A 27970-nucleotide genomic window follows, 5' to 3' on the forward strand; every position below is an offset into this window, starting at 1 on the left:
CTGTTGAATCGGAACTGAATGGAGATTTTATCTTATTGTGTTTGACTGTGGACTGTTGGATTATATTACGTTGTTTAAGTATTTTACAAGGGGATTCTCAGCAGGAACTTTGTCATGGAGGTTCTTTCAGAAGAATGGATTCATGACTTATACAGGACTACACAGAAAGTATGTATTTAATTATTCAAAAATACGAATTGATAAAAAATGGGGACGTTTTGGATGAGAGCTTGGAGCAAATTAACCAGTGCAATCATTCGGAAAATGGAATGGAGGAGATACAAATAAAAGTGGATAAATATGAAGATTTGATCGTGAAGAAACAAGTTGATGTAAAGAAGTTTTCTTTAAATAGTTTGGATGAAATGCCTGAATTTGTGCTACAGGAGATTGTCCCTCGAACGGAAAAGACTCACAAGTTTAATGTTTCCCAAGAGTTCTCTTTTTGGACTGATGGAATATAAGGTAGTAATTTTTGGATTCTTGGACATAAGGAATTACTAGGAAATATTGTGATTGACTTTTTAAAAGGAGTAATGAAGGAAAGACAGAGATTAATGCATCAAAAAAAATGGCAAGAGACAAAAGTATCTTTGAAACAAGGTTTTTTTACAATATTAACAGACAAAAATATTAGTGTCCCGGAAAGACAATTTGTGAGGAAGATCTGGAAGAAATGGGTTGATTATATGTTTTATATCTATCATAAAAGACTAGATATTTGGATCTATACTGGATTTTGATGAGGAAGGACTAAAGTTGAATAGAAGGTGTTGCACTAAATTTTAAATAGAATATTCTCAAAAGATCTTATGTAAGAAAGACATGGGGGGAAAATTATATGGTTATAGAAGTTATAAGGGACATATTTTTTGAATTGGATTGGATTTTTATGCTTTAGCTGGTTTTAAATACTTTAGGATTAATTTGTTCTATTGATTTATATATTTTACTATTGTTAATTCTTAATTTTTATTTTTATTTTTTATTTTTTTGAAGGATTTTGGTTATCTTAGGAGGAAGTCAGAGTTATAGAGGGAACATTGGTATAATAGTTTTGGGAGAAAATTTTCTTAGCATATGTTTGTTTTATTTTTAACTATACCTTGTGCTTCTTCCAGGAAGCCAGGGGGGAGGGGGGAGGGTATTAGTGAAGGGAGGGGGGTTGGGGGGAAAGGGGGAAAAATTTTTTTGTAAAACTTTTTGAATAAAAAAAAAAAAGAGGGTTTTGGGCAATTTCTATTATGGCTGAGGGCTAATCCTACATTTGTTGGATCTTGGGTTAGGGCATTTGCTTATGGATAGACCAAGCTATCTCTTCATCTCTTAAGTGCTGACATCTGCTGTGGGCTATTGAGGAGGGTGGGAGCTATTAAGAGTGAGTCTGCTTCCTCCCTAAAAAACATGTTTCTCCATTTCTCATCCAGGGAAACATAATATTCTGCCTTTTTAATATTTCCTAAAATATTTCATTCTTCTAGGAGAGGGATGGGTACTAACTTCCTACATTAGCATGGCGTCCTTTGAAACTAGGAATGGTATCCTTTTGAACTAGCACTGCAGGTATTGTGGGGGGAAAACTTCAAATGACTATCTGTGGTTATCTCTTCTGACTCTGACCATAGACAACACCCATTGTAATATACTTTTCATGATTGTTATGTACAGCTGGGCAAAGAAACTCAAAAGGAAAAGGAAAAAAGGAACAATTGTCGAAGGGTCTCTGAAGTTCATTAATAGATTCACTGATGAACATTGTGGACTTGCTGGAAAGAAATGCTGCATATTCAATATCTCAAGAAACTTCCATTTATACAGAAAGTAATTAATCTGATTGCAGGTAGTGTGATATCAGAAAACAGCACATATGAGGAGACATTGTCAGCTGCTAATGCCTCTGAGGCAGCAGAAGAGAAGAGGGAAGACAGTTCTGACACAGACCTTTCGATTGAAGGTGAATAATTTTCTTCTGTCTTTCATACGAATATTCCCCACCTCCCATCTTGTGAGAGTTCTACAAAATGCTCACCTTAACATAGTCACCTTAACATAAGGTCTCTGTTGCTTACTTAAAGAGATTGTTTGTATTGCAGTTCCCCAGCCCAAAAGAAGATATAGATAGGTTGTAAAGTAGTCTTGTCAACTTCATTAGATAGGATCAACCTAATCAAAATGAAGAGGGACAGGGTGGCTCAGTGGCTAAAATGCTGAGCTTGTTGATCAAAAGGTCGGCAGTTCAGCGGTTCGAATCCCTAGTGCCGCGTAACAGAGTGAGCTCCCGTTACTTGTCCCAGCTTTTGCCAACCTAGCAGTTCGAAAGCATGTAAAAAAGGCAAATAGAAAAATAGGGACACCTTTGGTGGGAAGATAACAGCGTTCCACACCAACCTTTGGTGTGTAGTCACATGACCACGGAGACATCTTCGGACAGCGCTGGCTCTTCGGCTTTGAAATGGAGATGAGAACTGCCCCCTAGAGTTGGGAATGACTAGCACTTTACCTTTAATCAAAAAGAATTCATAAATCTGAAATTGATTTGAAACAATGCAACTCTAATAGCACTTCATTACACATAATTAGAGAGCCAGTTTGTCCTAGTAATTAAGGTGGTAGACTAAAAAACAGGAGACTATGAGTTCCAGTCCTACCTTAGCCATGAAAGCCAGCTGGGTGACCTTGGGCCAGCTCACCTCACCTCACAGGATTGTTGATGTGGGGAAAATAGGAGGTGGAAGGTGTGTACAAGGAGTTTTTAATGTATTTGCATGTACAGATATGTCAAGGGTCACCAATTCACTTCTCTTTGATAATTATTCTGTGAGGCCTTTGACAGGACTTAATTTATTTTCTCTGTATTGAACTAAAGTATGCATTATCATCTATATACTGTATCCTTTGCAGATGCTGAGCGCTCATTTTCAACTGTAAAGGGTGCAGACCTGTATAGAGAAGCATGCAAGCTGGTGGGAGTGATTCCTGTCTCATACTTCATCCGGAATATGGAAGAGCCTGTTATGAATCTCAACCATCATGGTCTTGGACCAAAGGGAACCAAAGCCATTGCTATCGCTCTGGTTGTAAGTATTTTGACCTGATGCTGTTGCATTTCAACACACTTTTCCCAGTTTGGGGAAAAAGGATTAAAGGGTCACCCTATAATACTGATAGAGTAATTTAAATACATAGTAAAACTGGCAATTTCCATGAACCTTCTCCCTTCCTTCCTTCCTTCCACCTTTTAAGCTTTTTAACTGTAATTGAGTTTAACATTGACAAACTAGAATACCAGACCTTTTTACGTGAAGCCATTAAAACACTAACTGGTGGTATAGAGATGACGATGTGCAAGAGATGCAAACAATTGACATATTAGCCTTAATGTCTGGTACATAGACAATGAAAAAAAGTCTGAGCTAAAGAAATGTTTTAATGGTTTAGATTATTAACATTATTAGCTACAGCCTCTCACTATGAATATATCGAATGTGATGAGACTGCCCGTCTGGTTATCCAGAAACTGCTTATGGTTCCAGAATATAGCAGCTTGAATTGTTATGAGCACTTTTTGTTTTGTACATTATCAATCATGTAAATTAATGTTACTAAATCTCTGCATTTTTTTTCCTTTTTGAATTCTTCATTCTGTAGTCCAACACAACCATCACTCACCTGGAGCTAGAGGATAACTGGATTCTGGCTGAAGGAACTACATACTTAGTACAGATGTTGCGAGAGAACTGCTACATTCAAGAGATGGTATTTTGTATTTCCCTCAAAGGACAACAAAGGAAACTCTTGTACTGCTCTGTAGAATTATGCTTGGCTAATATGCTAGGCCAGGGGTCTGCAAACTTGGATCTTTTAAGACTTGTGGACTTCAACTCCCAGAGTTCCAGAACTCTGGGAGTTGAAGTCCACAAGTCTTAAAAGGGTCAAGTTTGTAGACCCCTGTGCTAGGCTATTTCATGATTTTCTGGATGTGATATGAGTTTCACAGTCTTTACTTATTTGACCCTACTATATCTTTATCAAAGGTGCACATCCTAGTGTCCCATGGAGTTCCCAAAACCTGAGTGTTGTCCTCATGAAAATGCAAAAATTGCTATTCAACTTGAATGTTTAATGGGACAGTAGGAACTAATGGAATCTTGAACGACTGTATTTCACTCTAAAATATATTAAAGATTCCAATAATCTATTAACTGAAAAAAGTATTCATTGCTAAATATGAATATTTATCTGCAAATGAATATATTATTTACCAAAATTAAGTGTGTCTATGTGTTTGTGAATGCACAAAGAAACATCAGTATAATTGGGAATTTTTTTTTATCCCTGATTATTTATTAAATTGCAAGTGACATCACTTGCAGCAATCATGCCATTTTGCCATTTGTGTATCATGGGCATGTCCATCGGCACGGTAAGAGGGAGGGGCAGACGTGGTGGAAGCGGGGGCTCATATCATGTGCGGGGAGTACGCTCTCACTGTTTGCGAGCGATTGCGTGCTCCGGGCCTCCAAGCTTGCCTCGTTCCCCGAGTGGCTATGCCTCCAGGAACCTGGACCTTCGGTTGATGCTATGCAATGCCAGGTCCGTCGTGAATAAAGCCCCCCTCATAGCCGATCTTATTCAAGAGGGGGGGGGCGGACCTGATGGGCATTTCGGAGACCTGGTTGGGCGCAGAAGGGGGGGTTCCCCTTATCTAGATGTGCCCACCAGGTTTCCAGGCATTTCATCAACCGAGAGCCCAGGGTAGGGGTGGGGGGGTAGCGGTTGTTATCCACGAGGGTCTAAAACCGAGGGAGGTCACTGTCCCGCAGATAGCCGGTTGTGAAACCCTTCTGGTAAAGTGGGGCCGTGGGGTACAGGTGGGCATGCTGGTTACGTACCTGGCTCCTTGCTGTGTGGCAGCAGCCCTGCCCGAGTTGTCGGAGATGATAGCCGGGACAGCGGTTGAGACCCCCAGACTTATGGTTATGGGGGATTTCAACTTGCCGTCGGTGGGCGAATCATCAACGGCAGTTCAGGAGTTCATGGCTTCCATGGTGGCCTTGGACCTGACCCAGGTAGTTAATGGTCCCACCCACACTGGGGGTAACACTCTGGACTTGATTTTCATCTTGGGACAGTGGCTTAATGATCTAGATTAAGGGGAATTAATTGTTAAACCCTTGTCATGGTCAGATCATTTACTCCTTCAGCTAGACTTTCGAACCGCCGCACCCCACCGCAGGGAGATGGAGCCAGTTCAATGGTTCCGTCCCAGGTGCCTGATGGTCCCTGAGAGGTTCCTGACGGAGCTTGGGCCGTTTCCTGGGGAATTAGCCCACAACTCGGTCGAAGAACTGGTGGCCGCCTGGGAGGGGGCAGCCACCGGGGCTTTGGACCGCGTCGTGCTTTTGCGGCCTCTGACCCGGCGCCGAACTCGCCCAGCTCCTTGGTATAACGAGGAGCTGAGGGAGATGAAGCGCCGGAAAAGACGCCTAGAGAGTGCCTGGAGGTCCAGCCACACCGAATCTGACTGAACACTAGTTAGGTCTCATATTCAGACCTATCTAGTGGCGATAAGAATGGCGAAACATAACTATTTCTCCACTCTTATTGCATCAGCAGATAACCGCCCAGTTACCCTGTTTAGGGTGACCCGCTCCCTGCTTTTGCAGGAGGCTTGGGAAGACCCCTTGCAGGGGCATGCTGAGGATTTTGTACAGTATCTGTCCGATAAAATCGCTCGGATCTGGGATGGACTGGACATTGATTGGATAGATTCAGGCGAGAGGACGGGGATGAGTCTTGTGGATATTACCTGGGCTGAGTTTGATCCTGTGACCCCTGATGACATGGACAGGTTGTTGGCTAGGCTGAATCCCACACATGTTTATTGGACCCATGTCCCTCTTGGTTGGTACTGGCCACATGGGAGGTGACACGAGGCTGGCTCCTGGGAATTACCAACGCTTCCTTGTTGGAGGGCATTTTTCCCATTGCCTTGAAAGAGGCGGTGGTGAGGCCCCTCCTCAAGAAGCCATCCTTGGACCCAGCTGTATTGGCGAACTATCGTCCAGTCTCCAACCTTCACTTTCTGGCGAAGGTTGTTGAGAGTGTGTGGCATATCAGCTTCCCCAATACCTGGAGGAAACTGTCTTTCTAGACTCGTTCCAGTCCGGCTTCAGACCTGGCTACAGCACCGAGACGGCTTTGGTCGCGTTGGTGGATGACCTCTGGAGGGCTCGGGACAGGGGATGTTCCTCTGTCCTGGTCCTATTAGATCTCTCAGCGGCTTTTGATACCATCGACCATGGTATCCTGCTGCGGCGGTTGGAGGGATTGGGGGTGGGAGGCAGCGTTTATCGGTGGTTCTCATCCTATCTCTCTGACCGTTCGCAGACAGTGTTGGCAGGGGGGCAGAGATCGGCCTCTAGGTGCCTCACTTGTGGGGTGCCTCAGGGGTCGTTTCTCTCGCCTCTCCTGTTCAACATCTATATGAAGCTGCTGGGTGAGGTTATCCGTGGTTTCGGGGTGGATTATCATCTGTACGCTGATGATACTCAGCTGTACATTTCCACCCCAAACCACCCTAGCGAAGCTGTCGAGGTGATGGACCAGTGTCTTGAGGCCGTGCGGGTCTGGATGAGGAGGAACAGGCTCCAGCTCAACCCCACCAAGACAGAGTGGCTGTGGGTTCCGGCGTCCTGGTACAGTCAGCTTACGCCTTCGCTGACTGTGGGGGATTAAGTTCTGACCCCCAGGGGAAGGGTGCGCAACTTGGGCGTTCTCCTGGACGATCGGCTGTCCCTAGAAGAACACCTGATGACCGTCGCCAGGGGAGCATTTTATCAGGTTCTCCTGATGCGCCAGTTGCGCCCCTTTCTTGACCGGGACTCCTTACACACGGTCACTCACGCCCTCGTTACCTCTCACTTGGACTATTGAAATGCTCTCTACATGGGGCTCCCCTTGAAGAGCACCAGGAGGCTCCAGCTAGTCCAGAATGCGGCTGCGCAGGTAATAGTGGGAGCACCATGTTGCTCCCATATAACACCTATCCTGCGTGGCCTGCACTGGCAGTCTTCCGGGTGCAATTCAAGGTGTTAGTGCTCACCTTCATAGCGCTCCATGGCTTAGGACCGGGCTATCTACGAGACCGCCTTCTGCCACCGATAGCCTCCCAACGACCTGTGTGCTCCCACAGAATGGGCCTGCTCCGGGTGCCATCAGCCAAACAATGTCGGTTGGTAGCCCCCAGGGGGAGAGCCTTCTCTGTGGCAGCACCGACCCTAAGGAATGAGTTACCTCCGGGGTTATGCCAACTCCCCGACCTCCGAACCTTCAAGCGGGAACTGAAGACCCTATTATTCAATCGGGCGGGACTAGCCTAAGTGTTTTTAACTTAATTTATTAACGTATTAATTTATTTATAATTTTAAATTTTAAGGGTTTTATATCGGTCTATGACCGTTTTAGTTAATTAGGCCTGTTAAATATTTCGTTTTAAAAGCATTTTAAATCTGGGATTTATACTGTGTATTTTATGTGTTTTAAATAAGGCTGTACACTGCCCTGAGTCCTTCGGGAGAAGGGCGGTATAGAAATTTAATTATTAAAATAAATAAATAAATAAATATCATTACATAAAAGATTTAAATAGTTCAAAGTAAATGTAAATTTAATTGCCTGGACTCAGTGATGGGATTCAAACATTTTTACTACCAGTTTGGTGGGGGTGGCATGACTTGGTGGGCATGACTTGGTGGGTGTGGCAGGGGAAGGATACTGTAAAATCTCCATTCCGTCCCCACCCCACTAACCTCCTTTCCAGCTCCATTCTTCTGTGCAGGGCAACAAAAGAAGACCCAGCAGATCAGCTGGGACTTGGGAGGCAGAGAATAGATGAGGGGAGTGGGCAGTTGTCGATTCTCTGAACTACTCAAAATTTCTGCTTACCGGTTCTCCAGAACTTGTCAGAACCTGCTGAATACCACCTCTGCCTAGGCTACTTTGGGTACAATCAACTATTAAGTCTACATCAGGGGTGTCCAAACTTGGCCCCTTGAAGAGTGGTGGACTTCAACTCCCAGAATTCCCTAGCCAGCATGAGCTATAAATATGAGCAAGTTATGGAAATTTGATCAACTGAGTTTGAAGCCATTTAGTTGAAACCTGGGTGATTAGGTTTCAGAAAGGTTTATTCTTCTTAAAGTGTTCATTGACACATGAATATCAAGATGTCTCTCCAACCCTTTTGTTCTATATTGATGGGGGAAACTTGAGAAACTTGCATTTTTGTGGCTGATTCCTCTTTTTTTAAATCTGTCTTTTGGTAGCCTTCACTCAAAGTTTTAGACAGCAATGACATGGCATTTGGCTAAATGCAGGTACATCAAACTGTGTATAAACATAAACAAAGTCATTTGAAAATGAAAACATTTGGAGAAGAGTAAAGTCTTGCTAGTTAAATTCTGACTGACATACCGGTCTGGATAACATGGACTCTAGGAATTCACGAATATCTATTTGCTCAAACAGTGCAAAGTGCATCGATTTCATCTTTCAACTCTTCTCTATAAGTTTTTCTTCTTTTCAGAATATTTCCCATAATCACCTCAACAAAGATGGAGCTGAAGCTATCTGCAGAATGTTTTACCACAATATTTCTAACATCCGGTCCATTCGACTTGCAGGTAGGTTTATTCAAGAAAGGCAGAATGATGCAACAGAGCAATATTCAGGTATCGGCTTTACAGAATATGGCATTTGCTCTCAGAAAGATCTTTTGATAACTCCAAGGATTTTAGCTGGCAGGAATGGGACAATCTACAGAATAATGATTTACCCTATACCTGTACCTTTGGGGCCTGTAAATCACAGATGAGAAATTTGTGATTCTTCATATGTTGCTTCAGATGTTGCTGCATACCACCTGTCTGAGCATACAAGTTGAACTCCAACTGTAGTTTAGGATCATAATCCCCTCCCTGGGCATACAAATCCAACTACGAGTCACTTTGTATGTTATCAAGAGGTTGAAAAAAGTCTTACCTGAAATTTTATAGTATCTCAAAATTCCGATATTGATAACCTGTTTTCTTGTTGTTCATCAGTGGTTTCGGTGTGAGGTACCAACTGTACGCTGATGACACTCAGCTGTACTTTTCCACACCGGGCCACCCCAACGAAGCTATCGAAGTGCTGTCCCGGTGTCTGGAGGCCATACGGGTCTGGATGGGGAGAAACAGGCTCAGGCTCAATCCCTCCAAGACAGAGTGGCTGTGGATGCTGGCATCCTGGTACAGTCAGCTGCAGCCGCGGCTGACTGTTGGGGGCGAGTCATTGGTCCCAATGGAGAGGGTTCGCAATTTGGGCATTCTCCTGGATGGACAGCTGTCTTTTGAAGACCATTTGATGGCCGTCTCCAGGAGAGCTTTTTACCAGGTTCGCCTGGTTTGCCAGTTGCGCCCCTTTCTAGACCGGGATGCCCTATGCACGGTCACTCATGCTCTCGTGACATCTCATCTGGATTACTGCAATGCTCTCTACATGGGGCTCCCCTTGAAGAGCACCCAGAGGCTCCAGTTGATCCAGAATGCGGCTGCGCAGGTGATAGAGGGAGCCCCTCGTGGCTCCCATGTGACACCTCTCCTGCACAGACTGCACTGGCTACCTGTGGCCTTTCGGGTGCGCTTCAAGGTTTTGGTAACTATCTTCAAAGCGCTCCATGGCATAGGGCCGGGTTACTTACGGGACCATCTGCTGCCACCGATTGCCTCCCACCGACCCGTGCACTCTCACAGGGAGGGACTCCTCAGGGTGCCATCAGCCAGGCAGTGCCGGCTGGCGACGCCCAGGGGAAGGGCCTTTTCTGTGGGGGCTCCCACCCTCTGGAACGAACTTCCCCCAGGATTTCGCCAACTTCCTGACCTTCGAACCTTTCGCCGCGAGCTTAAGACACATCTATATCTGCGCAGAACTGGACTAGAATTTCAAATTTTAAATTTGGTTTTAACGGGGTTTTATTATCTTATTGTAGTTTTAATATTCGGCCTTATTTAATAAGTTTTTTAAATTGGTGTTTTATTTTGTATTTATATGTATTTTGATTAGGCTGTAAACCGCCCTGAGTCCCTTGGGAGATAGGGCGGTATAAAAATGCGATTAAATAAATAAATAAATGAATGAATGAATTGTACAAGTAGACTTTGCAAATGGCAGAAACTGACTGAGCAATTGTCTTACGTAAAACAGCCCTCCAACATTTTAGCAACTTTTTCTTTGTCTTTAGGAAATGATTTTAGAGATGAGGCAGCGCCTTATTTTTCTGAATCCTTAATTGTGAGTATCTTGCTAAAGGGGACAACTGGGCATTTGGAATAAAGAAGGAAGCATTTAAGTGTAAAAATAGGAAAACAATAAAAATCCCCAAACTAGTTGGAACTTTTAAAGCAAGCTTCTCAAGCTTTAGATGTGGTGAATTACAACTCCAGTCATCCCCAATCATGGCACAAGGCCATATTTGGAAAATACCTCTTGTCCACAAGTACAATAACTTTTGCATGCAACACCCTCAATTACTCATTCAGTACAGGAAGGACTAATTCTGAAGCAATAGCATTGTAGTGAATAACTTCTGGCAATAAAGAGCTCATAGTAAGCATTAAAGAGAACAAAATCATCTGCACTGATTATTGCAGACAACTTAAAGTGCTGGTTATTAACTTTAAAGCTCTAAACAGTGCAGCATTTGAGTACACCAGGCAATATTTTGGTAGAACTGAATCTGTCTGTCCAATTCACTTCCAGTCCAGGGAAGTTTTCTCCCTTTGTGAGATTCCTAAGGCATGGGTGCGATGGCAAGCCTTCTTGGTAACTGTCATCACTTTATGGATTACTGCTCCTCCAGACATACACATAGCCTCCACCCTGCTGGGTGCTGGAAATAGATTTAAATCTTTTTATTTCATCAAGGTTTTGGTCCTAGCTGAATGACTATAAATTACAATCTGGGGTTTGATGTGATGCATTTTGGATATTGTTCAGGTTTACTTTTTTATTATTATAATTTTGGTTAATATTTATTTTCATTTAAACATGACACTCAGAGTCTTGGGACTGAAGAAGCTTTTAAATACTGTAAAATAAGAAACATATAAATAGATCTTTTTCTCTCAAATTGTGATCAGACTTGGCCTCTTCGGTAGAAGGACCGTAGTTTCTTAAAGTCTCTATTTGAGATATCCACAGAAGAATGCATGCCTCTTTAATAAAACTTCTTTGAATAATAAATAGAACAACAGAGTTAGAAGGGATCTTGAAGGTCTTCTAGTCCAACCCCCTGCTTAGGCAGGAAAGCCTATACCTGGGGTCTGCAAACTTGGCTCTTTTAAGACTTGTGGACTTCAACTCCCAGAGCTTTGCTGGCTGAGGAACTCTGGGAGTTGAAGCCCACAAGTCTTAAAAGAGCTAAGTTTGCAGACCCCTGCCCTATACCATTTCAGATAAATGGTTATCCAATGTCTTCTTAAAAACTTCCAGTGTTAGAGCATTTACAACTTCTGGAGGCAAGTTGTTCCACTGATTAATCATTAATGTTCTTTAATCATTCTTTAATAACTTTGAACATCTCTTTACCTTCTCTGAGGGAAGCCATAATCAGAATCAGAAATAAGGATGCGGTATTCACTGAAATTGACTGCCAGTTTGAACCATAGCCTACAACCTAGAATGTAGTTCTCAGCATACTGTAGTTTCCTATCAATCAAGTCTCCTAAAAATGAACCAGAATGCTTTTATTTTCAAGACACTAAAATGCTAACTCAAGATTGGATAACTAGTTACACGCTGGCCCTCCACCAGTACAGATGCAGAGGAAATACAAAAATAGCATATCTGAGATGGTATTAGGTCACCATGGTATTCCATATATATGTTTTAAGGTAGATGGATGCATATACAACCTTGGAAACATTATTGTTGACACTTTGAAAAAGTAGAGTGTCACCTATCACAAACAAACATTTGCGAGCAAGGCAACCCTTGTTTTAAGGCAAGTACTTAATGGAAGACAACAACTGAGTCTATAGGTCTCTGCACTGATCTTTCTACAGGCTAATTACAGAGTGATAGAGCTGGACCTCAGTTACAATGAGTTTTCTGAGAAAGCTGGAGAGCTATTTGGACAGGTACTGGGTAAGTTTTGTTTCCCAACGTAAGGGAGGAGATGTGCCAGATAGTAATATTACTGAGTCAATCAAGGACTCCAGAGTAGTATTCATATTTCACATCCAGAAACAATCCAAAACCCACAGTTACTTTAGATAGTGACGTGGGCAACATATACATTTAATAAATACATCTTGCAAAAGTGCCCATATGGCATATATGTGTTTGTGCATCTTTTATTCAGCCAACAACGAATCACTGGAGATTCTGAATCTGAGCTGGAATCATCTGCGGCTGAAGGGTGCTACGGCCCTGAGTACTGGTCTCAAGGTGAGAATCTGCTGGACAATCTGCTTTAGATGTCTTGAGTTGAAGGCCTTGAGCAAGGCAAGGCTGAGTATGATACCAAAGCAACAAGGATGAAAGCCTATGGCAAGATGGCAGCAAGCAGAGACCCTTATTCACAAAGAATCTTAAACATTTCAAAATATTTCAAAGCAGGAGATGTTTTGGAAGATAGCAGTGAAACAGTTATTCACTCTGAATTGGCCTTTTTTAAAATGTAAAGCAGCACTCTAACTACATGATTATGTCTACTCTAAATTTAATTTCCATACCTCAGTATACTTTCAGATTGTGTAGATCAGATAACACAGCTGTTTCTTGCCAGCTGGTGGAAATGCTGGTGTCTTTGGCATGGAGCCAGTGGCATCAATGTACCAACTCTGTGACCTGCCAGACCCTCTGCCCCATCTGATTTCAAAGAATTCCTTGATGTAAAAAATAAATAATGGGAAGGTAAGGAATTCAAACAAAGCTCCTGCCTGGAGAATGCCTTTGGCTCTTTCACAGTGCACTTCCACGTGACCTTCCTAAAATTCTCCAAATCTTCAGAGCCTTCAGAGTTCCAGGTTTCCATGTTGTATCACTGGCTTTATAAGCCACTATTTTTAAAGTTACATTTTCATTAGCTGTGAATTAAAAAACTGTCTCAAGAACTTAGTGGCATTGTGGAAAATTCAAGAGGCAGAATCAGCCTTGAATCGCTGCAGTTACTATGCAGTTTCTCAATATCAGCTGGAATACTAGCAGCAGATTCTACAAATCTTAGTCCAACTGTGATTCCCAAAGTAATCTAGTTGGTCTCTGTGTGGAAGAAAAAAATGTTGGGAAAGTAAGGCCTTCACATTGTATATGTATTGATGTAAAACATGGTCAGAGTTCTCTTCAAACTGATTTCATTTCTGATTTCAGAGCTGAAGATTAAAATGGTTTTTAAAGATTTACATAGTCGCAGATAAAAGTTGGTTCTATTGTCTCTTTTTTTTCCTGAAGGCTAATGGAACATTGAAGGTACTGAACCTTTCCTGGAATGGCTTTGGGAATGAAGGAGCCTTTGCTCTTGGAGAAGCTCTCAAAGTCAACACTATGCTTGCTGAACTGGATATCAGCAACAACCATGTCAGCAATGACGGGGCAATAAAGCTAAGCAAAGGATTAGAAATGAATGGGAGCCTTAGAATCCTAAAGGTGGGGTGCCATATTCTGAGCTGGTCTACCAGTCAGATGTCCTTTTGGGCTGCCAGTTTTATGGCCCTGGGTGAGCTGTCTACAGCACTGATAAAATTATGCCCTTCACTGTAGAATCTGAGAAAAGTTCCCAAGTTTTGTTCTTATGTTTTCCTGTTTCTAGACTTCAGCGCTGCAGAGATTGACTTCAAATCAGTTGAAGTAACAAAGGGGATAAGAAATGGAGAGCTGCAAGAAAGATCTGTCAGAGGAAAATGTTTGAGTGACCAGGGCATTCCCATACCATGTTGCTTATAAATTTAGGGGCTGAAAGTGGTCATTCTTACATCTTTTATTTGAGATTAGTTTGCAACTGATCACACAAACAAAGAAAGCCCTGAATTGGCCTTTTTTTAAATGTAAAGCAGCACTCTAACTACATGATTATGTCTACTCTAAATTTAATTTCCATACCTCAGTATACTTTCAGATTGTGTAGATCAGATAACACAGCTGTTTCTTGCCAGCTGGTGGAAATGCTGGTGTCTTTGGCATGGAGCCAGTGGCATCAATGTACCAACTCTGTGACCTGCCAGACCGTCTGCCCCATCTGATTTCAAAGAATTCCTTGATGTAAAAAATAAATAATGGGAAGGTAAGGAATTCAAACAAAGCTCCTGCCTGGAGAGTGCCTTTGGCTTTTTCACAGTGCACTTCCACGTGGCCAGTGTCACCTTCCTAAAATTCTCCAAATCTTCAGAGCCTTCAGAGTTCCAGGTTTCCATGTTGTATCACTGGCTTTATAAGCCACTATTTTTAAAGTTACATTTTCATTAGCTGTGAATTAAAAAACTGTCTCAAGAACTTAGTAGCATTGTGGAAAATTCAAGAGGCAGAATCAGCCTTGAATCGCTGCAGTTACCATGCAGTTTCTCAATATCAGCTGGAATACTAGCAGCAGATTCTACAAATCTTAGTCCAACTGTGATTCCCAAAGTAATCTAGTTGGTCTCTGTGTGGAAGAAAAAAATGTTGGGAAAGTAAGGCCTTCACGTTGTATATGTATTGATGTAAAACATGGTCAGAGTTCTCTTCAAACTGATTTCATTTCTGATTTCAGAGCTGAAGATTAAAATGGTTTTTAAAGATTTACATAGTCGCAGATAAAAGTTGGTTCTATTGTCTCTTTTTTTCCCTGAAGGCTAATGGAACATTGAAGGTACTGAACCTTTCCTGGAATGGCTTTGGGAATGAAGGAGCCTTTGCTCTTGGAGAAGCTCTCAAAGTCAACACTATGCTTGCTGAACTGGATATCAGCAACAACCATGTCAGCAATGACGGGGCAATAAAGCTAAGCAAAGGATTAGAAATGAATGGGAGCCTTAGAATCCTAAAGGTGGGTGCCATATTCTGAGCTGGTCTACCAGTCAGATGTCCTTTTGGGCTGCCAGTTTTATGGCCCTGGGTGAGCTGTCTACAGCGCTGATAAAATTATGCCCTTCACTGTAGAATCTGAGAAAAGTTCCCAAGTTTTGTTCTTATGTTTTCCTGTTTCTAGACTTCAGCGCTGCAGAGATTGACTTCAAATCAGTTGAAGTAACAAAGGGGATAAGAAATGGAGAGCTGCAAGAAAGATCTGTCAGAGGAAAATGTTTGAGTGACCAGGGCATTCCCATACCATGTTGCTGATAAATTTAGGGGCTGAAAGTGGTCATTCTTACATCTTTTATTTGAGATTAGTTTGCAACTGATCACACAAACAAAGAAAGCCCTGACTTGCTTATTGACTGCCTTGTGCAGCAACCATTCAAAGTTATGATGCTGCTGACAAAATAACTTTGTGACCATGGTGGGCATTTACGATCATTGCAGTATCTCTTTCTGTCACATATTTGCCATTACAGTGAACTAGTACACATTGTGTGTGTGATGCTGACTTGTTTTTTACTCTCTTTTTTCCTTCACTCCAACAAGTGATCACTTTAAGCAACCTCTCCTGTGCCTAACCAATTTTTCCCCTGCAGAGCAGAGAGATTGGAGAGAAAGGGATAACAAGAGAGTAAGCAAGTATACAATGGAGAATACACATCAAAAGGAATGCATGCCTTTCTTTCGATTTGTATTCCCCATTGTGTTTACTCTCTTGTAATCCCTTCTTATCCTATGAATATAGATACAAATATTACACCCCTCTTGCTTATTATGCAGTGGCAGGGTGAGCATTCCAAAGGGCAGGGGAGTGGCAAGGGAAGAGAAAAGCCGAAGTAAAATTGTAAGCATAGTAGCAGTCCAATGATTTCCTAATTAACAGCTGTATCATTTAGTGACTAAGTTGCTGGTCCCAGTTGTGGTCACTAAATGAGGACTGTCTGTAGTATTTGTCTATTCCTTGTTTGAGAATTATGTCAGCAATATAAGCAGTAGAAATATAATAAACACAGTTGCATCCATCTACCACCATCAACATTTTCCTTTGGTCTGGAGGATAGGGTTTTCCCCCCATAAGTAAGCATAGGCCAGGCCTATCAAACTAATGGCTCGTGGGCCAGATACAGCCCGCATGGGCCACGCCCACCCTTGCTCCTCAAAAGCAAAAAACATCCCAATGCATCACGACATGGCCTTTGATGCGATTGGGTTTGACACCCCTGGCATAGACTATGGCATAAGGTGTATTACAGTGCTTGTACTACCACCACCCCCTTGACCTGTGTCACCTTCCTAGCCCAGCTAAATTTGATCAGCTGCTGCCATACGATAAGATAGTAATATATTTAGCACATTTAATTTAAAAAATGTAAAGTGCTTCAATATCTTGTCCTAATTCTAAATTGTTATCAAGAAGTGGTTACTGCCAATAAAAAGTTATCAAAAAGGAAATGAGTGCAGAGGAAACCATTGCTATTTTTTGATGCAGCATCGTAGAAATCTGTTCAGAGTTACAAACAATGAACAATGATATTATTTGACTGTGCTGAACAAAATCAACAGTTCTTCCAGGCAGCTGTACTCTGTCCCTTCTTCTCTAGCCTCCCAGACAATCCTTCCTAATAATCAATTTCTCTAATTGGATCATCAATCCATGGCAATGTCCGAGACATGCATTGTACTTCCTTAAAAGCTACTGATCACTGTCATTTTCATTTTACAGGTCAAGAATGTTGCTCATGAGTTCATGCGTTGTATAAAATCATGCAACAAATCTATATTAAAATTAGTACAGAATCGGGTCTCTAGATCTAGGTGCAGGCTTTTTTTTTTAAGCTCCAGGACCAAAATAATTTCTTATGCATTATTTCAGGATCCAAATTATAGTTTATTTTCCTCACAGTTGTCCCAGAATCTGCTCACAGTAGAAGGCGCAATTGCTCTTCTCATGTCAATCAGGAAGAATCCAAAATCCAGAATGGAAGAAATCAACATCTCAGTAAGAACGAATTAAGAGACGGAAAGTTAAGAAATGTATATTGCTATGTGCACAAAATCAATTATTAGTAAAATGAAAGGTTGCCACATACCCTGGACTTTGCTAACAGGAATAAAGATTTACAGAATTATATCTTATAGCATATTTATAGTATATTGTATACTCTGTGCAAGTTAAATATTAGGTAGGATACTTCACAGCATTAGCATCTCATTAGATTCCTCTGTCTTGTTAGATTTTTAGGGGAACCCATAGGGCTAACAAACTTTGTCAAAAAGTTTTCTTTCTCTCCCCCTCCCCCAATTATTAAGAACATAGTTGAAAAGCATCATGCATGCCAATCAAATTGCACCTTCACCCTAATAGAGCCCTAACATTTAATAATATTGAAATCTTCTTAAAGCCTTTCATGAACAATTTTAGCTCCGTTTCCAATACAGCCCATGTATGAATAACCAGAGGAATATTAGCTTGATGGCTTTTGAACTTTCTGAGTTAAATGAAGAAATCTGAAGCGCACCTTGAAATGGATCGTATGGTAAAAGAGCAATTCACTGCATACACACCAAGTGAACTTCAAAAAGAGAGACATAAAACATTATTTTGAGAGTAATGATCTCAGGCATATTTGTTTGGAAATGCATGCCATTTTGTTCCAAAGAATATGCTAGCGAGCACATTTGTATGAAAGACCCAGCAAAGCTACCAGTGATTGGCAAAGCGGTATACTTTGTGCAAAACAGGAAAAAGAGGCTGAATCAATTATGAAAAGTGATGGTATATATGTAGATTTGTGCAAATTACAAAACTCTTGAGTTTTGGCTGCACAGTTTGAAAAGTAGAGAATAATTAGAGCTCTGTCAGAAGCTCATCTTGAAGTTTCCCTGTCAGTACCAAGAACCCTTTCTGGTAACTGTTTTTATAAGCTTGATTCTTCTGATATTACCCTAAGCATCTTTAAGCTCTAAATTGACTTCTGCTTTTAAAGAAGGACGTGCCCTATTCTGACAAGAGTTTATGCCATCTACTTGATTGAGGATGATTCATAGATTATTGACTGACAATATGCTTAGGAATAGGATCTTCACTATCTGTATTGGCCTCTGTTGTGGACATGCTCTTTTCCCCTGTGACCATTGGTGCCATTTTGGGTTTCACTGCAGGATCAACCAGACCACTGGCTTCTACTGCCTCTTTCTGAAACACCTGTCAGATCTTACCCAGGCTGCATGAGTGCATGCGTAGAATGTTTTTTTGAAAGAGCATTAGATATTGTTATTTAGAAAACAGAATTAGTATTCTCTGAAGAGAAGGCAGTTCTACTATCTGTGCTGCTGGTTCTCGTGGCCATGTGGCATTGTAGGTTTTCATTGGTATATGCCAACAAAGGGATTTGGGTAGCCCTAACATTCATTAGGGACTCAGTGGCTCAGTGGCTAAGATTCTGAGCTTGTCAGTCAAAAGGTCAGCAGTTCAGCGTTCGAATCCCTAGTGCCACATAAAGGGGTGAGCTCCCGTTACTTGTTCCAGCTTTTGCCAACCTAGCAGTTTGAAAGCACGTAAAAAAATGCAAGTAGAAAAATAGGGACCATCTTTGGTAACACGTTCCGTGTGCCTTTGGCATTTAGTCATGACCACGGAGACATCTTCAGACAGCGCTGGCTCTTGAAACGGAGATGAGCACCGCCCCCTAGAGTCGGGAATGATTAGCACATATATGCGAGGGGAACTTTTACCTTTAATGTTCATTGCTTTGATTATGAAGGGATGCAGGCAGTGCCATTTTGCCTATTAGTGTCCAAAACCTGTGTCCAAAAAGAAGCCAATCCGTGGGTCAGAGGTATGGCAGAGGGACACAAGTTGAGGTGAGGGTGCCTTTTGTTCTCTTCCTGCCCTCTCTTCAGTGGAAAAACTTGCCTCCAGAAATCATGGGCACTCCAAAACTGTTTTTAAGAAGAGTCTAGACAGTTACTATCTAAAATGGTACAGGTTCTCCTGCTTGAACAGAGGGCTGGACTAGAAGACCTCCAAGGACCCTTCCAGCTCATTCAATCCTATTGTATTCCATATTTGTGGATGGTGAGTCAGACTATTTTAAGATATAAATTTAGAGCTCTTCCAAAAGAGTGTTAGACTGGTGTTCAGAGCATTTCTTCTGCACATACAAACTGTCTCTTGAGCAGCTTCAAAAGTGGCTACCCCAAAGCAGCAGGTTCCTGCTTATGCTTATATGACCCTGTCTGGCCACATCTTAAAGGAAGTGGTCGCTGCTTGTTTTTCCTGACAGAGAATGGTGGGGAAAAATGAAACTGGGGAATCTTTTGTTTTGTTTTGTTTTGTTCAAGTGCTACTTTAAGCATATCACCATTTGCTGGCCTCATTCCTGGGCAGAATTTGAGTGTGTGTGTATGTGTGTGGCCAGAATACTTTTCTTCTGACTCAAAAACTGGAGACAGCATAGCGACAAAGCCATCCAACTGTACCTAGAATGTCTCATTGAAATGGTTTCAGGGGCTAATTCCTTATGGGAACTAATTCAGTAAATGGACCTATAAGTGGGGGAGGGGATCCTTTATTTCTAACCCCAAAACCCTGTTATCCTGCTCTTGGCTCTATTTTAGAATGTGCTTGTAAATGAAGGCTTCATCAGGTTGTTAGATCATGTCTGTGAAATACGGCCTGAACTAGATATCGTCTATGGAGGAATTGGAGGCCACATTGTGAAGAAGATTGAGCATCAGCCAGATGCTATGAAGCTGATTCAGGTAAGTGTAAGTGTAATAGTCAGCCCCTGAGATATTTTAGGCTTCTACTCACAATATTGGGTCTTTGTTGAGCTCTCATGCTTTCTAATAATGCAAAGCTTAGAAGATGCTATGGCCAATTCACCTTTCTGCCTGCAATGTGTCTGGGTTAATGCTTTATCATTCAAAACTTGCATTAATGAAAGGCAGAGTAGTAAATTATTTATTTATTTATTATTTATTTATTGTCAAGCATATATAAGCTTACCGATAAAAAAAGTATAAACATAATTTGAATACATGAAAAGGATATGAGTAAAAAGGGACATTAGAACAGGAACTGAAGGCACACTGGTGTGCTTATGCACGTCCCTTACAGACTTCTTAGGAATGGGGTGAGGTCAACAGTAGACAGTTGAAGGTTAAAGTTATAGGGGTTTGAGGATGTAACAACAGAATCAGGTATTGCATTCCAGGCATTGACTACTCTGTTGCTGAAGTCATATTTTGAGCAATTGAGTTTGGAGCGGTTTACCTAGAGTTTGTATCTATTGTTTGCTTGTGTATTGTTGTGATTGAAGCTGAAGTAGTCATTGACACGTAGGATATTGTGGCAGATAATTTTATGTACTACACTTAGGTCAGACCAAAGTTGGCATAGTTCTAAGTTGTCTAAGCCCAAAATTTCAAGTCTGGTGGCATAAGGTATTTTATTGCAGGTAGAGGAATGGAGGACTTTTCTCGTGAAATATCTCTGGACTTTCTCAATTGTATTAATGTTCGATATGCAGTGCCGGTTCCAGACAGATGAGCTGTATTTGAGAATTGGTCTAGCAAATGTTTTGTATGCTCTAGTTAGTAGTGTAGTATTACCGGAGAAGAAGCTACGCAAGATTAGGTTAACAACTCTTAGTGCCTTTTGGGCAATGTTGTTACAATGGTCTCTGGCACGTAGATCTTTAGAAATGAGTACTCCAAAGTCCTTAACAGAGTGAGGGTCATCTAAAAGGTCATGTCCATCTAATTTGTATTTTGTGTTCTGATTTTTTTTGCAATGTGCAAGACAGAGCATTTGTTGGTTGAGATTTGAAGTTGCCACTTGTTAGACCAATCTTAGTCAAGGTCTTTTTGAAGGGTAGTTGCATTGTCGGTGGTGTTGAATAGTTTTACATCATCAGTGAAGAGAACGCAGTTGCTTTTAATATGATCGCAAGGTCATTTATGTAATGTATGAAGATATTGGACCTAAAACACTGCCTTGGGGAGCACCACTATTAACAGGTACAGGATTTGATAGAGCGCTTCCTATTTTGACCACTTGTCTGTTTGACAGGAAGGCAGCTACCCATTTATGTAGGAGTCCAGAAATGCCATAGGACTTTAGTTTTAGAAGTAATTTATCTTGTACCACTGAATCAAATTGCTCTAGGTTTGAAATCAAGTGTTAAAAATAAATGCATAGTTTTTAAAATCTGTTTACTCTTTATTAATCAGCGGATATTTTGTGCTTGAGTACAACCTGAATCAACTACCGCAGGATAAGGGCTCTTCCTTGAAGGTTATGGATGGTAATAATTCATGAGGGTTCAGTATGGGTTGGTAGACAGTTGTCTTGCAATTTCCCAGGTTGAGTGACTGGCCCAAAGTCACTCATCTGTCTTCCATGCTTAAGGGAAGACATGAACCTGAATTTCCTCACTCCTAACCACCATTAAGAACCTTAATCATTATACCACACTAACTTCCATGCACACACAGATACATTCATAGAAACAGATATGCCCTCAGAATTATATTAGAATTTGCCAGGTTTCTGAGAATATTAAGCTTTATCTCAAACTTTCTGAACACTTTTTCGTAAGTACTTCAGCTTTCTCCAAATTAGTGAAGCTCTCTCCAAATTAGTGAAGGCCAAATGCTTTTGTCTGGGCCTAATTCCTTTGTGGCATATGGATCAATAGCTGAAATGAAAGGGTCTACCCTATTCTAAATTTTTGCGGTCCATTCCAATATGTTTTTTACAGATTGGAGAAACCTCTTCCTATTGCTTTGATAGCCAATCTATAGAGACTAGATAGTCTTGTTGGCTGGTTGCCAGCCTCACCCATAGACATTACAGCATTAATAAAGCCCATCATAATTATATTACCCAAGTCAGCAAACTAAACCGTATTGTATTAAAATCAAAACATATTATATTAAATGGAACAGCTGGAAACAGCCCCTGACGGAGCAGTAACCAGGATATGCCCCAGAAGTATCTGCAGGATCTGAATCTTTTATTTATTTAAAAGCAGCATTGCTGTTATGATGCAGGCTCTGCCCTTTCCACAAGGATGTGGAATGTCACAATGTACAAGTGAAAGAGGCAAAACTTATGTCATGATGTTGTAACACTGCTTTCATTATTTGCCCTCTGATGTGCTCCCCAGTTGCCTGCTGAAGTAACATATTTTAAAGCTACACGTAAAACAGGAAAGGGCCAGATAGTATTACCAATAAAGGGGAATATTTGTAGCTCTGGGTTGAATTGAGAGGTCCCTGGTGTTCTCTGAGCTTGATTGTTTTCTTGCAAACATTTCATTACCCAAACTAGGTAACATCATCAGTGCATCAATGATGTTAACTAGTTTGGGGTAACGAAACATTTGCAAGAAAACAATCAAACTCAGAGAACACCAGGGACCTCCCAGATAGAATTCTCTGAAAAAAGCATTATGTACCATAGTGCCAGCACTATGAAGGTTAAACTTATTTAGCTTTAAATAACTATTCCAATCAACTAATAATTACATTTGCACCTAGGAAGATAGTAGAAGGAAAGCCTTTCCATTGTATTCTGCCAAACCACAATGACACAGCATCGTGTTATCCACTTTGTACTGTAAATAATCGACTGTATAGCACATAGATGTGCAGGTGCTCCTCATTTAGTGTCTGCCTCATACAATCAATTATGGTTATAACGATGATGAAAAAGAAATTGCAACCGATCTTTGAACTTAGTCTTCACAAGTATGTAAAGCAAAGGGAAGCTGAAGTAAGATTGTAAAGTTGAGATGTTTCGCTTAGCAAAAGCTTTGATAAATGACTGAGCTGCTGTCCAAATTATGGTCGCTAAGCAAGGATTACCAGCATGACTCTCCAGCTGTGGTTGACTTTCAGTTCTCATTAATCCAAGCCAAATAGCTTCTTTTGATGGACGGTGGAAGTTACAGTCCAGTAATCCTTGGCCACTTATTGCCCGTTGTGATATAAAGAAAGAGATTTGCAATGAAAGTAGAAATTTGATGAATGTGCTACCAAAAAGAGAGAGATCCATTTGAAGGAGTCCCTCAGGAGAACCATTTCTTAAGCAGCCTAATGAGGTTTCTGAGCCTGCAGCTGGCAGTTCCAGAATGGCAGGATTAGAGCTAAGAAGCATTAAAACTAAGAGAAAGCTTGGAAACCATGGGTTTGGCTTAAGGCAGGGGTCAGGAACCTGCGGCTCTGGAGCCACATGTGGCTCTTTTATCCCTCTGCTGTGGTTCCCTGTCGCTCAAAATATGCATCACAACCGCCAATGTGCGACACCCGCCAGCACGCAATTTATTTAGCTTTTTGATCCCGGTAGGCCAACCATGGATAAATCCAAGAAAATAAAAGTTTCAGAAGGAAACAGAACGTTTAATTCAAGTACATATGCTAGTTTTATGGCCGCTCAGGAAATAGTCAGGCATGGAAGGGTTTTGTGGCTCCTGGTATTTTCTTTTCTGTGGGAAATGGGTCCACATGGCTCTTTGAGTGTTTAAGATTGTTGACCCTTGGCTTAAGGGAAGTGATTCAATTGTAAAGAGGAAATTATAGTTTTGGCAAAAGTAATGTTATATCTTCTGAAATGAAAAGTGCACAAGGTTTAATGACCGCTTAAGCATTAATTGTTAGAAAGCAGAAAAATTCACAACAGTCTCATCAGAGAGTGGATGCAGGTTGAGTTTCAGCAAGAGAAAACTTTGCCTTTATGTTAGAAACTGCAGAAACAGATGTTGTGACAGATTTATCCAAAGACATTTGATGCCACCCTGAGGGAAGTGGTTTAAAATACTGAACTTGCGGTCTCATTCACTTCTTTTTTTTCTTTTATCCCAGATCTATTTAGATACCAACAAGCTAAAGCCTTGGGACTTTTTTAAGAGTATGGATAAATATGGTGACATGAAAATTCCTGTGGCAGAGTTTCGGAAAGCCATGATGCTGGTAATGTTTCAAAACATAAAATTCTTTTAACTTTTATGGTTACCACAAAAGATCCCTGAAGATTTTAAATTCATTAGAGTGTTCCAGCTTTTTACCACTACAACTCCCAATGCATCTGCATCTGAAAACCAAGACAGGTAAAAAAGCACGAAGCAGAGAGCCAGCTTGGTCTAGTGGTTAAGGCACCAGGCTAGAAAGTGAGAGACTATGATGAGTTCAAATCCTGCCTTATCCATGAAAGCCAGGTGAGTGATTTTGCGCCAGTCACTCTCTCTCAGCCCAACCCACCTCACAATTGCAGAAATAATAATAAAGGTGGGATACAAGTTAAATAAATAAACAAATAGACATAAAATTATACTGATGATCAGAAAAGGCAGTTTTATTGTTTTGTGGTTGGAATCTGCACTCCTTTCCCTGTCTCCAAATTTTTTGTCAGCCAAGAGCCAAAGGCCACAGATGGCATGACTGTGGAGAGGGCTGGAATGAGGGTCCTTTTCTCCATTAGAGGAATGTGGAAGGTGTTGTTGTTTTTTTAAAAAAAGATTTTTAAAAAAGGAAAATAATTAAGAAAAGCCTCTTACCTTAGTTCTATCATAGCTATGTTTTTTTCCCCAAGAGAAAGAGGAAAATTACATCATTTTTATTTAATACTGGTGAGATATTGGTGGCATGAATTTTAAAGACTTTGAGGGACCCCAAAAGTCTCAAGGAAATATAGGACTTAGTTGCCTTGTGTTGCCCATCTTTGATGGGAATATGAATACCAAGATTCTCAGCAGTACATTAATTGAGTAGCCCCTGTTGACCAAATATGTCTCAAAGAAAAAGTTTGTGTCGGCTGCATTAGGTAGACTAGACCAGTAAATCAACTCCACCGAAAGGCTAAAACTACTTTAGCTATTATAACAAACTCTTGCAAGTCCAGATGTTGTCAGGACATCCTGGGCTCAACAAATATTTTACTTCTTGTTGCCTTGACAACAAAATTTGCATATCTCTGTCAAGAAAACCTTCCTCACTCACTACAGTGTGCCAAAATAAATGTGAAACTCAGTAAATATTGGTATTTACCAAAAAGTCTCAAAGCAAAATACCTTCAATAAACAAACATTTTCAACTTCACATGGTACGGTGAACCTTACCTTCCTACATGTATGGTACATTTAAGATTTTCAAACTGTCTTCACAATATGTAGTATCGATATAGACTTTTCTCCTTTATGCTGATGACACAGAAAAACATTCATTCATTCAGTTTCTATGGCTGCCCAGCTTGCTAAGGGAGTCTTTGTGGCTTACATGGGAAAGAAAAAATGCATTGAGGAAAGAAGTCTGTAAAGATGAATCTGTTCCAACAATTTCATTACAAACATGGTGGATTTATGAGAACTTTTAAAAAGTCTGATCGAAATAGAGCTACAGCTCAAAGAGGAATGTGCTAACAGCTAACGTATTACTTAGTAAGATTGGGAGCTAAAATGGAATGTCCAATTCAATTATGGATATTGGTAAGGAAATGCAGATCTATTCAGATCTGGCCATATTTACTTCAACCTTCACTTTATTTTACTTAAGTCAACCAAAATTGGCTAGGTGTTTCCACATTTTGAGACCTCTCAAATGGAACTCTGTTCCTAATGGCTACAAAATTTTAGCAGTGAAATGGAATTAGTTAATCGTTGTTTTTTTTCCAGGTTGTATTTTCAACTTCCCAGTCTAGCCTACAATTGTAGTTTTTCATGATAGTTCCCATCATAGCTAGATCTGATCCTGCTTCAGTTTGTAGACCACTCAAGGTCATCCAAGGGCTGCTGCCCATTGTAATGATAACCATGATCTATGCAATAATTATATTCTTGTGTCTTAAGCAATCAAAGATCCCCCTGAAACGGCTGCAAGTTGTAGACCTGGTACGGAAATTGGACCCCAACAGAACAGGATACGTGGACTACAGGTGATTGCTATATGCTATTACATTAAACATATATGTGTGTGTGTGTGTGTGTGTGTGTGTGTAGGTCTTTGGTTATTCGGGTTTTCTCCCACGTAAAATTAGAAGTGTCTTGGCAACGTTTTGACAAAATCCTATTTGTCATCTTCAGGCTGGGTGTTTACTGCTTCGTGCTTCTAGGAGAAATGTGTGATAGCAGCTGTTTCTTCCATTTAACTGCTAGTGGGGGTTTGAACTGATTGGTTGGAGCTTGGCTGTGTTCTGATTGGGTGGAGGTTGGTTGGGGGTTTTGGCTGTGCTCTGATTGGATGGTGGGGTTGGCTGTGCTTTGATTGGCTGGGTGTGTGTTGTGTTGGGGGGCGGGGCTTGGTTGTCTCTGGCCGGTCTGAACCGCAGGGGGATTTGAGTTGGTGAGCTGCATTGCTGTTGTTTGGCTTCGTGTTCGTGGTCGTGCTACATCTTCATGGTGGGTGTCAGTCTGCTGCATGTATGGATGTAATTCTTGATTGTAATGGAGGAAGTCAGGATATGCGAAAGAGAAGGATTATATTGGTGTTAGATTTCAAAAATTTAATGTATGAATGTTTGCTTATTGAACTATACCTTGTGTTTGCTCCGGGAAGTCTGGGGGGGGTGGTTTTGGAGGGGGGGAGGGAGGGGGAAGGGGGGAGGGGAGAAAATTCATTTGTTTTTGTAAAACTTTTTCAAAAAAAAAAAAAGCCTCCTCTGGCAGTCCCAGAGGAGTTTCCTGATCCTCACAGGCTTTTAAACTCACTTTTTAACAGCCCCCCACTTACAAGAGCCCCCACCCATGCCCAGCCAATTCCCCCTCCTCACTTACCTATAATTACTGCTCTTTCAGGCTGGCAACGCCATGCTTTATCAGCTACTGAAGGAAAAAGAAAAGCTTGCTTTTATTTCCTGCTTTGCTAGCTGAGGAACTCTGGGATTTGAAGTCCACAATAAAATAAAATAAAATAAAATAAAATAATAAAATAAAATATTTGTGCAGCTTTCTGAATTTGGTGTGTTTCTGTAGTGTTTCACTCTAACTACACAAACACACAAAACCTCAGAAAGCTGTATGTGGCATTTTGTGTGTGTGTGTGTGTGTGTGTGTGTGTGTGTGTCAGTTGTGTGTGTGTAAAGTGTGAAAGTTGGTTTTTGAGCTTTTTGTGGCTGTGTGAAGTGTGAAGTGCAGCTGCTTTTACATTGTGTGTGAGTCAGTTGTGTTGTATTGTGTTGTGTGTGTGTAAAGTGTGAAAGTTGGTTTTTGATACCTCTTATTGTTTTTTATACTTTGTTTATTATTTTTATTATTTATTGTTATTGGTCACACCCACCCAGTCAGCTGACCACCAAGCCACACCCACCAATTAAGCCACGCCCACAGAACCGGTAGGGAAAATTTTTAGATTTCACCCCTGTTCTGGACAGTTAGTTCTTTTCAGTATCCTATGGAACTGGGAAAAGTAAAAGAAAAGGGAGAAATGTTCAGCAAAATTAATTTATTATTAACCTTACTGTTTTTTTTCTTCATTTTCAAATTAGTCACTATAGAGTTGAGGAGCCAGTCAAGAAACCCAAGGAAAATGAGGATGAAGAGGAGGAGGAGGAGAATGATGCTGCTTGAAAGATGGTCCTAAAAAAATGAGTGCTGGCAGGAAGCTAAGAAATGTGCTTTGGGTTGAATAATAAGTGCTGGAGGTGGAGAGGCAATTGAATATCCACAGACCTTAAGTTTAGACAATAAAATGTATTGTAATAGAAGCTGATTTCTTTACATCCAAGAGGAAGATATAATGAATAGTATTTGTGAAGGGCAGTCACAAAGGCAAGAGGGCGGAAGCAGGCCGTAGTCAAGTCTTAGAAAATGTTGGCCAACCCATCTAGAGATGCCAGTCAATCTCATCTAATTTCAGAATGTGAAGCAGGCTCAGA

The 27970-nt window shown here is 41.1% G+C and overlaps 1 protein-coding gene across 1 annotated transcript in view; it reads left to right on the forward strand.

Annotated features, from left to right (window-relative positions):
* Window positions 1–27662, forward strand: part of LRRC74A (leucine rich repeat containing 74A) — a 36530-nt gene extending 8868 nt beyond the window's left edge. Inside the window, exons 2-14 of the mRNA XM_058162436.1 lie at window positions 1841–1954; window positions 2902–3077; window positions 3649–3756; window positions 8588–8684; window positions 10283–10332; window positions 12105–12186; window positions 12404–12489; window positions 13495–13689; window positions 17000–17095; window positions 19717–19860; window positions 23968–24075; window positions 25947–26032; window positions 27581–27662. Coding sequence (XP_058018419.1) covers window positions 1841–1954; window positions 2902–3077; window positions 3649–3756; window positions 8588–8684; window positions 10283–10332; window positions 12105–12186; window positions 12404–12489; window positions 13495–13689; window positions 17000–17095; window positions 19717–19860; window positions 23968–24075; window positions 25947–26032; window positions 27581–27662 — 1424 coding nt within the window. The remainder of the gene's footprint in view (window positions 1–1840; window positions 1955–2901; window positions 3078–3648; window positions 3757–8587; window positions 8685–10282; window positions 10333–12104; window positions 12187–12403; window positions 12490–13494; window positions 13690–16999; window positions 17096–19716; window positions 19861–23967; window positions 24076–25946; window positions 26033–27580) is intronic.
* Window positions 27663–27970: the final 308 nt, after the last annotated feature.

Source organism: Ahaetulla prasina, chromosome 1 (genome assembly GCF_028640845.1).
Source record: "Ahaetulla prasina isolate Xishuangbanna chromosome 1, ASM2864084v1, whole genome shotgun sequence".
Classification (NCBI taxonomy): domain Eukaryota; kingdom Metazoa; phylum Chordata; class Lepidosauria; order Squamata; family Colubridae; genus Ahaetulla; species Ahaetulla prasina.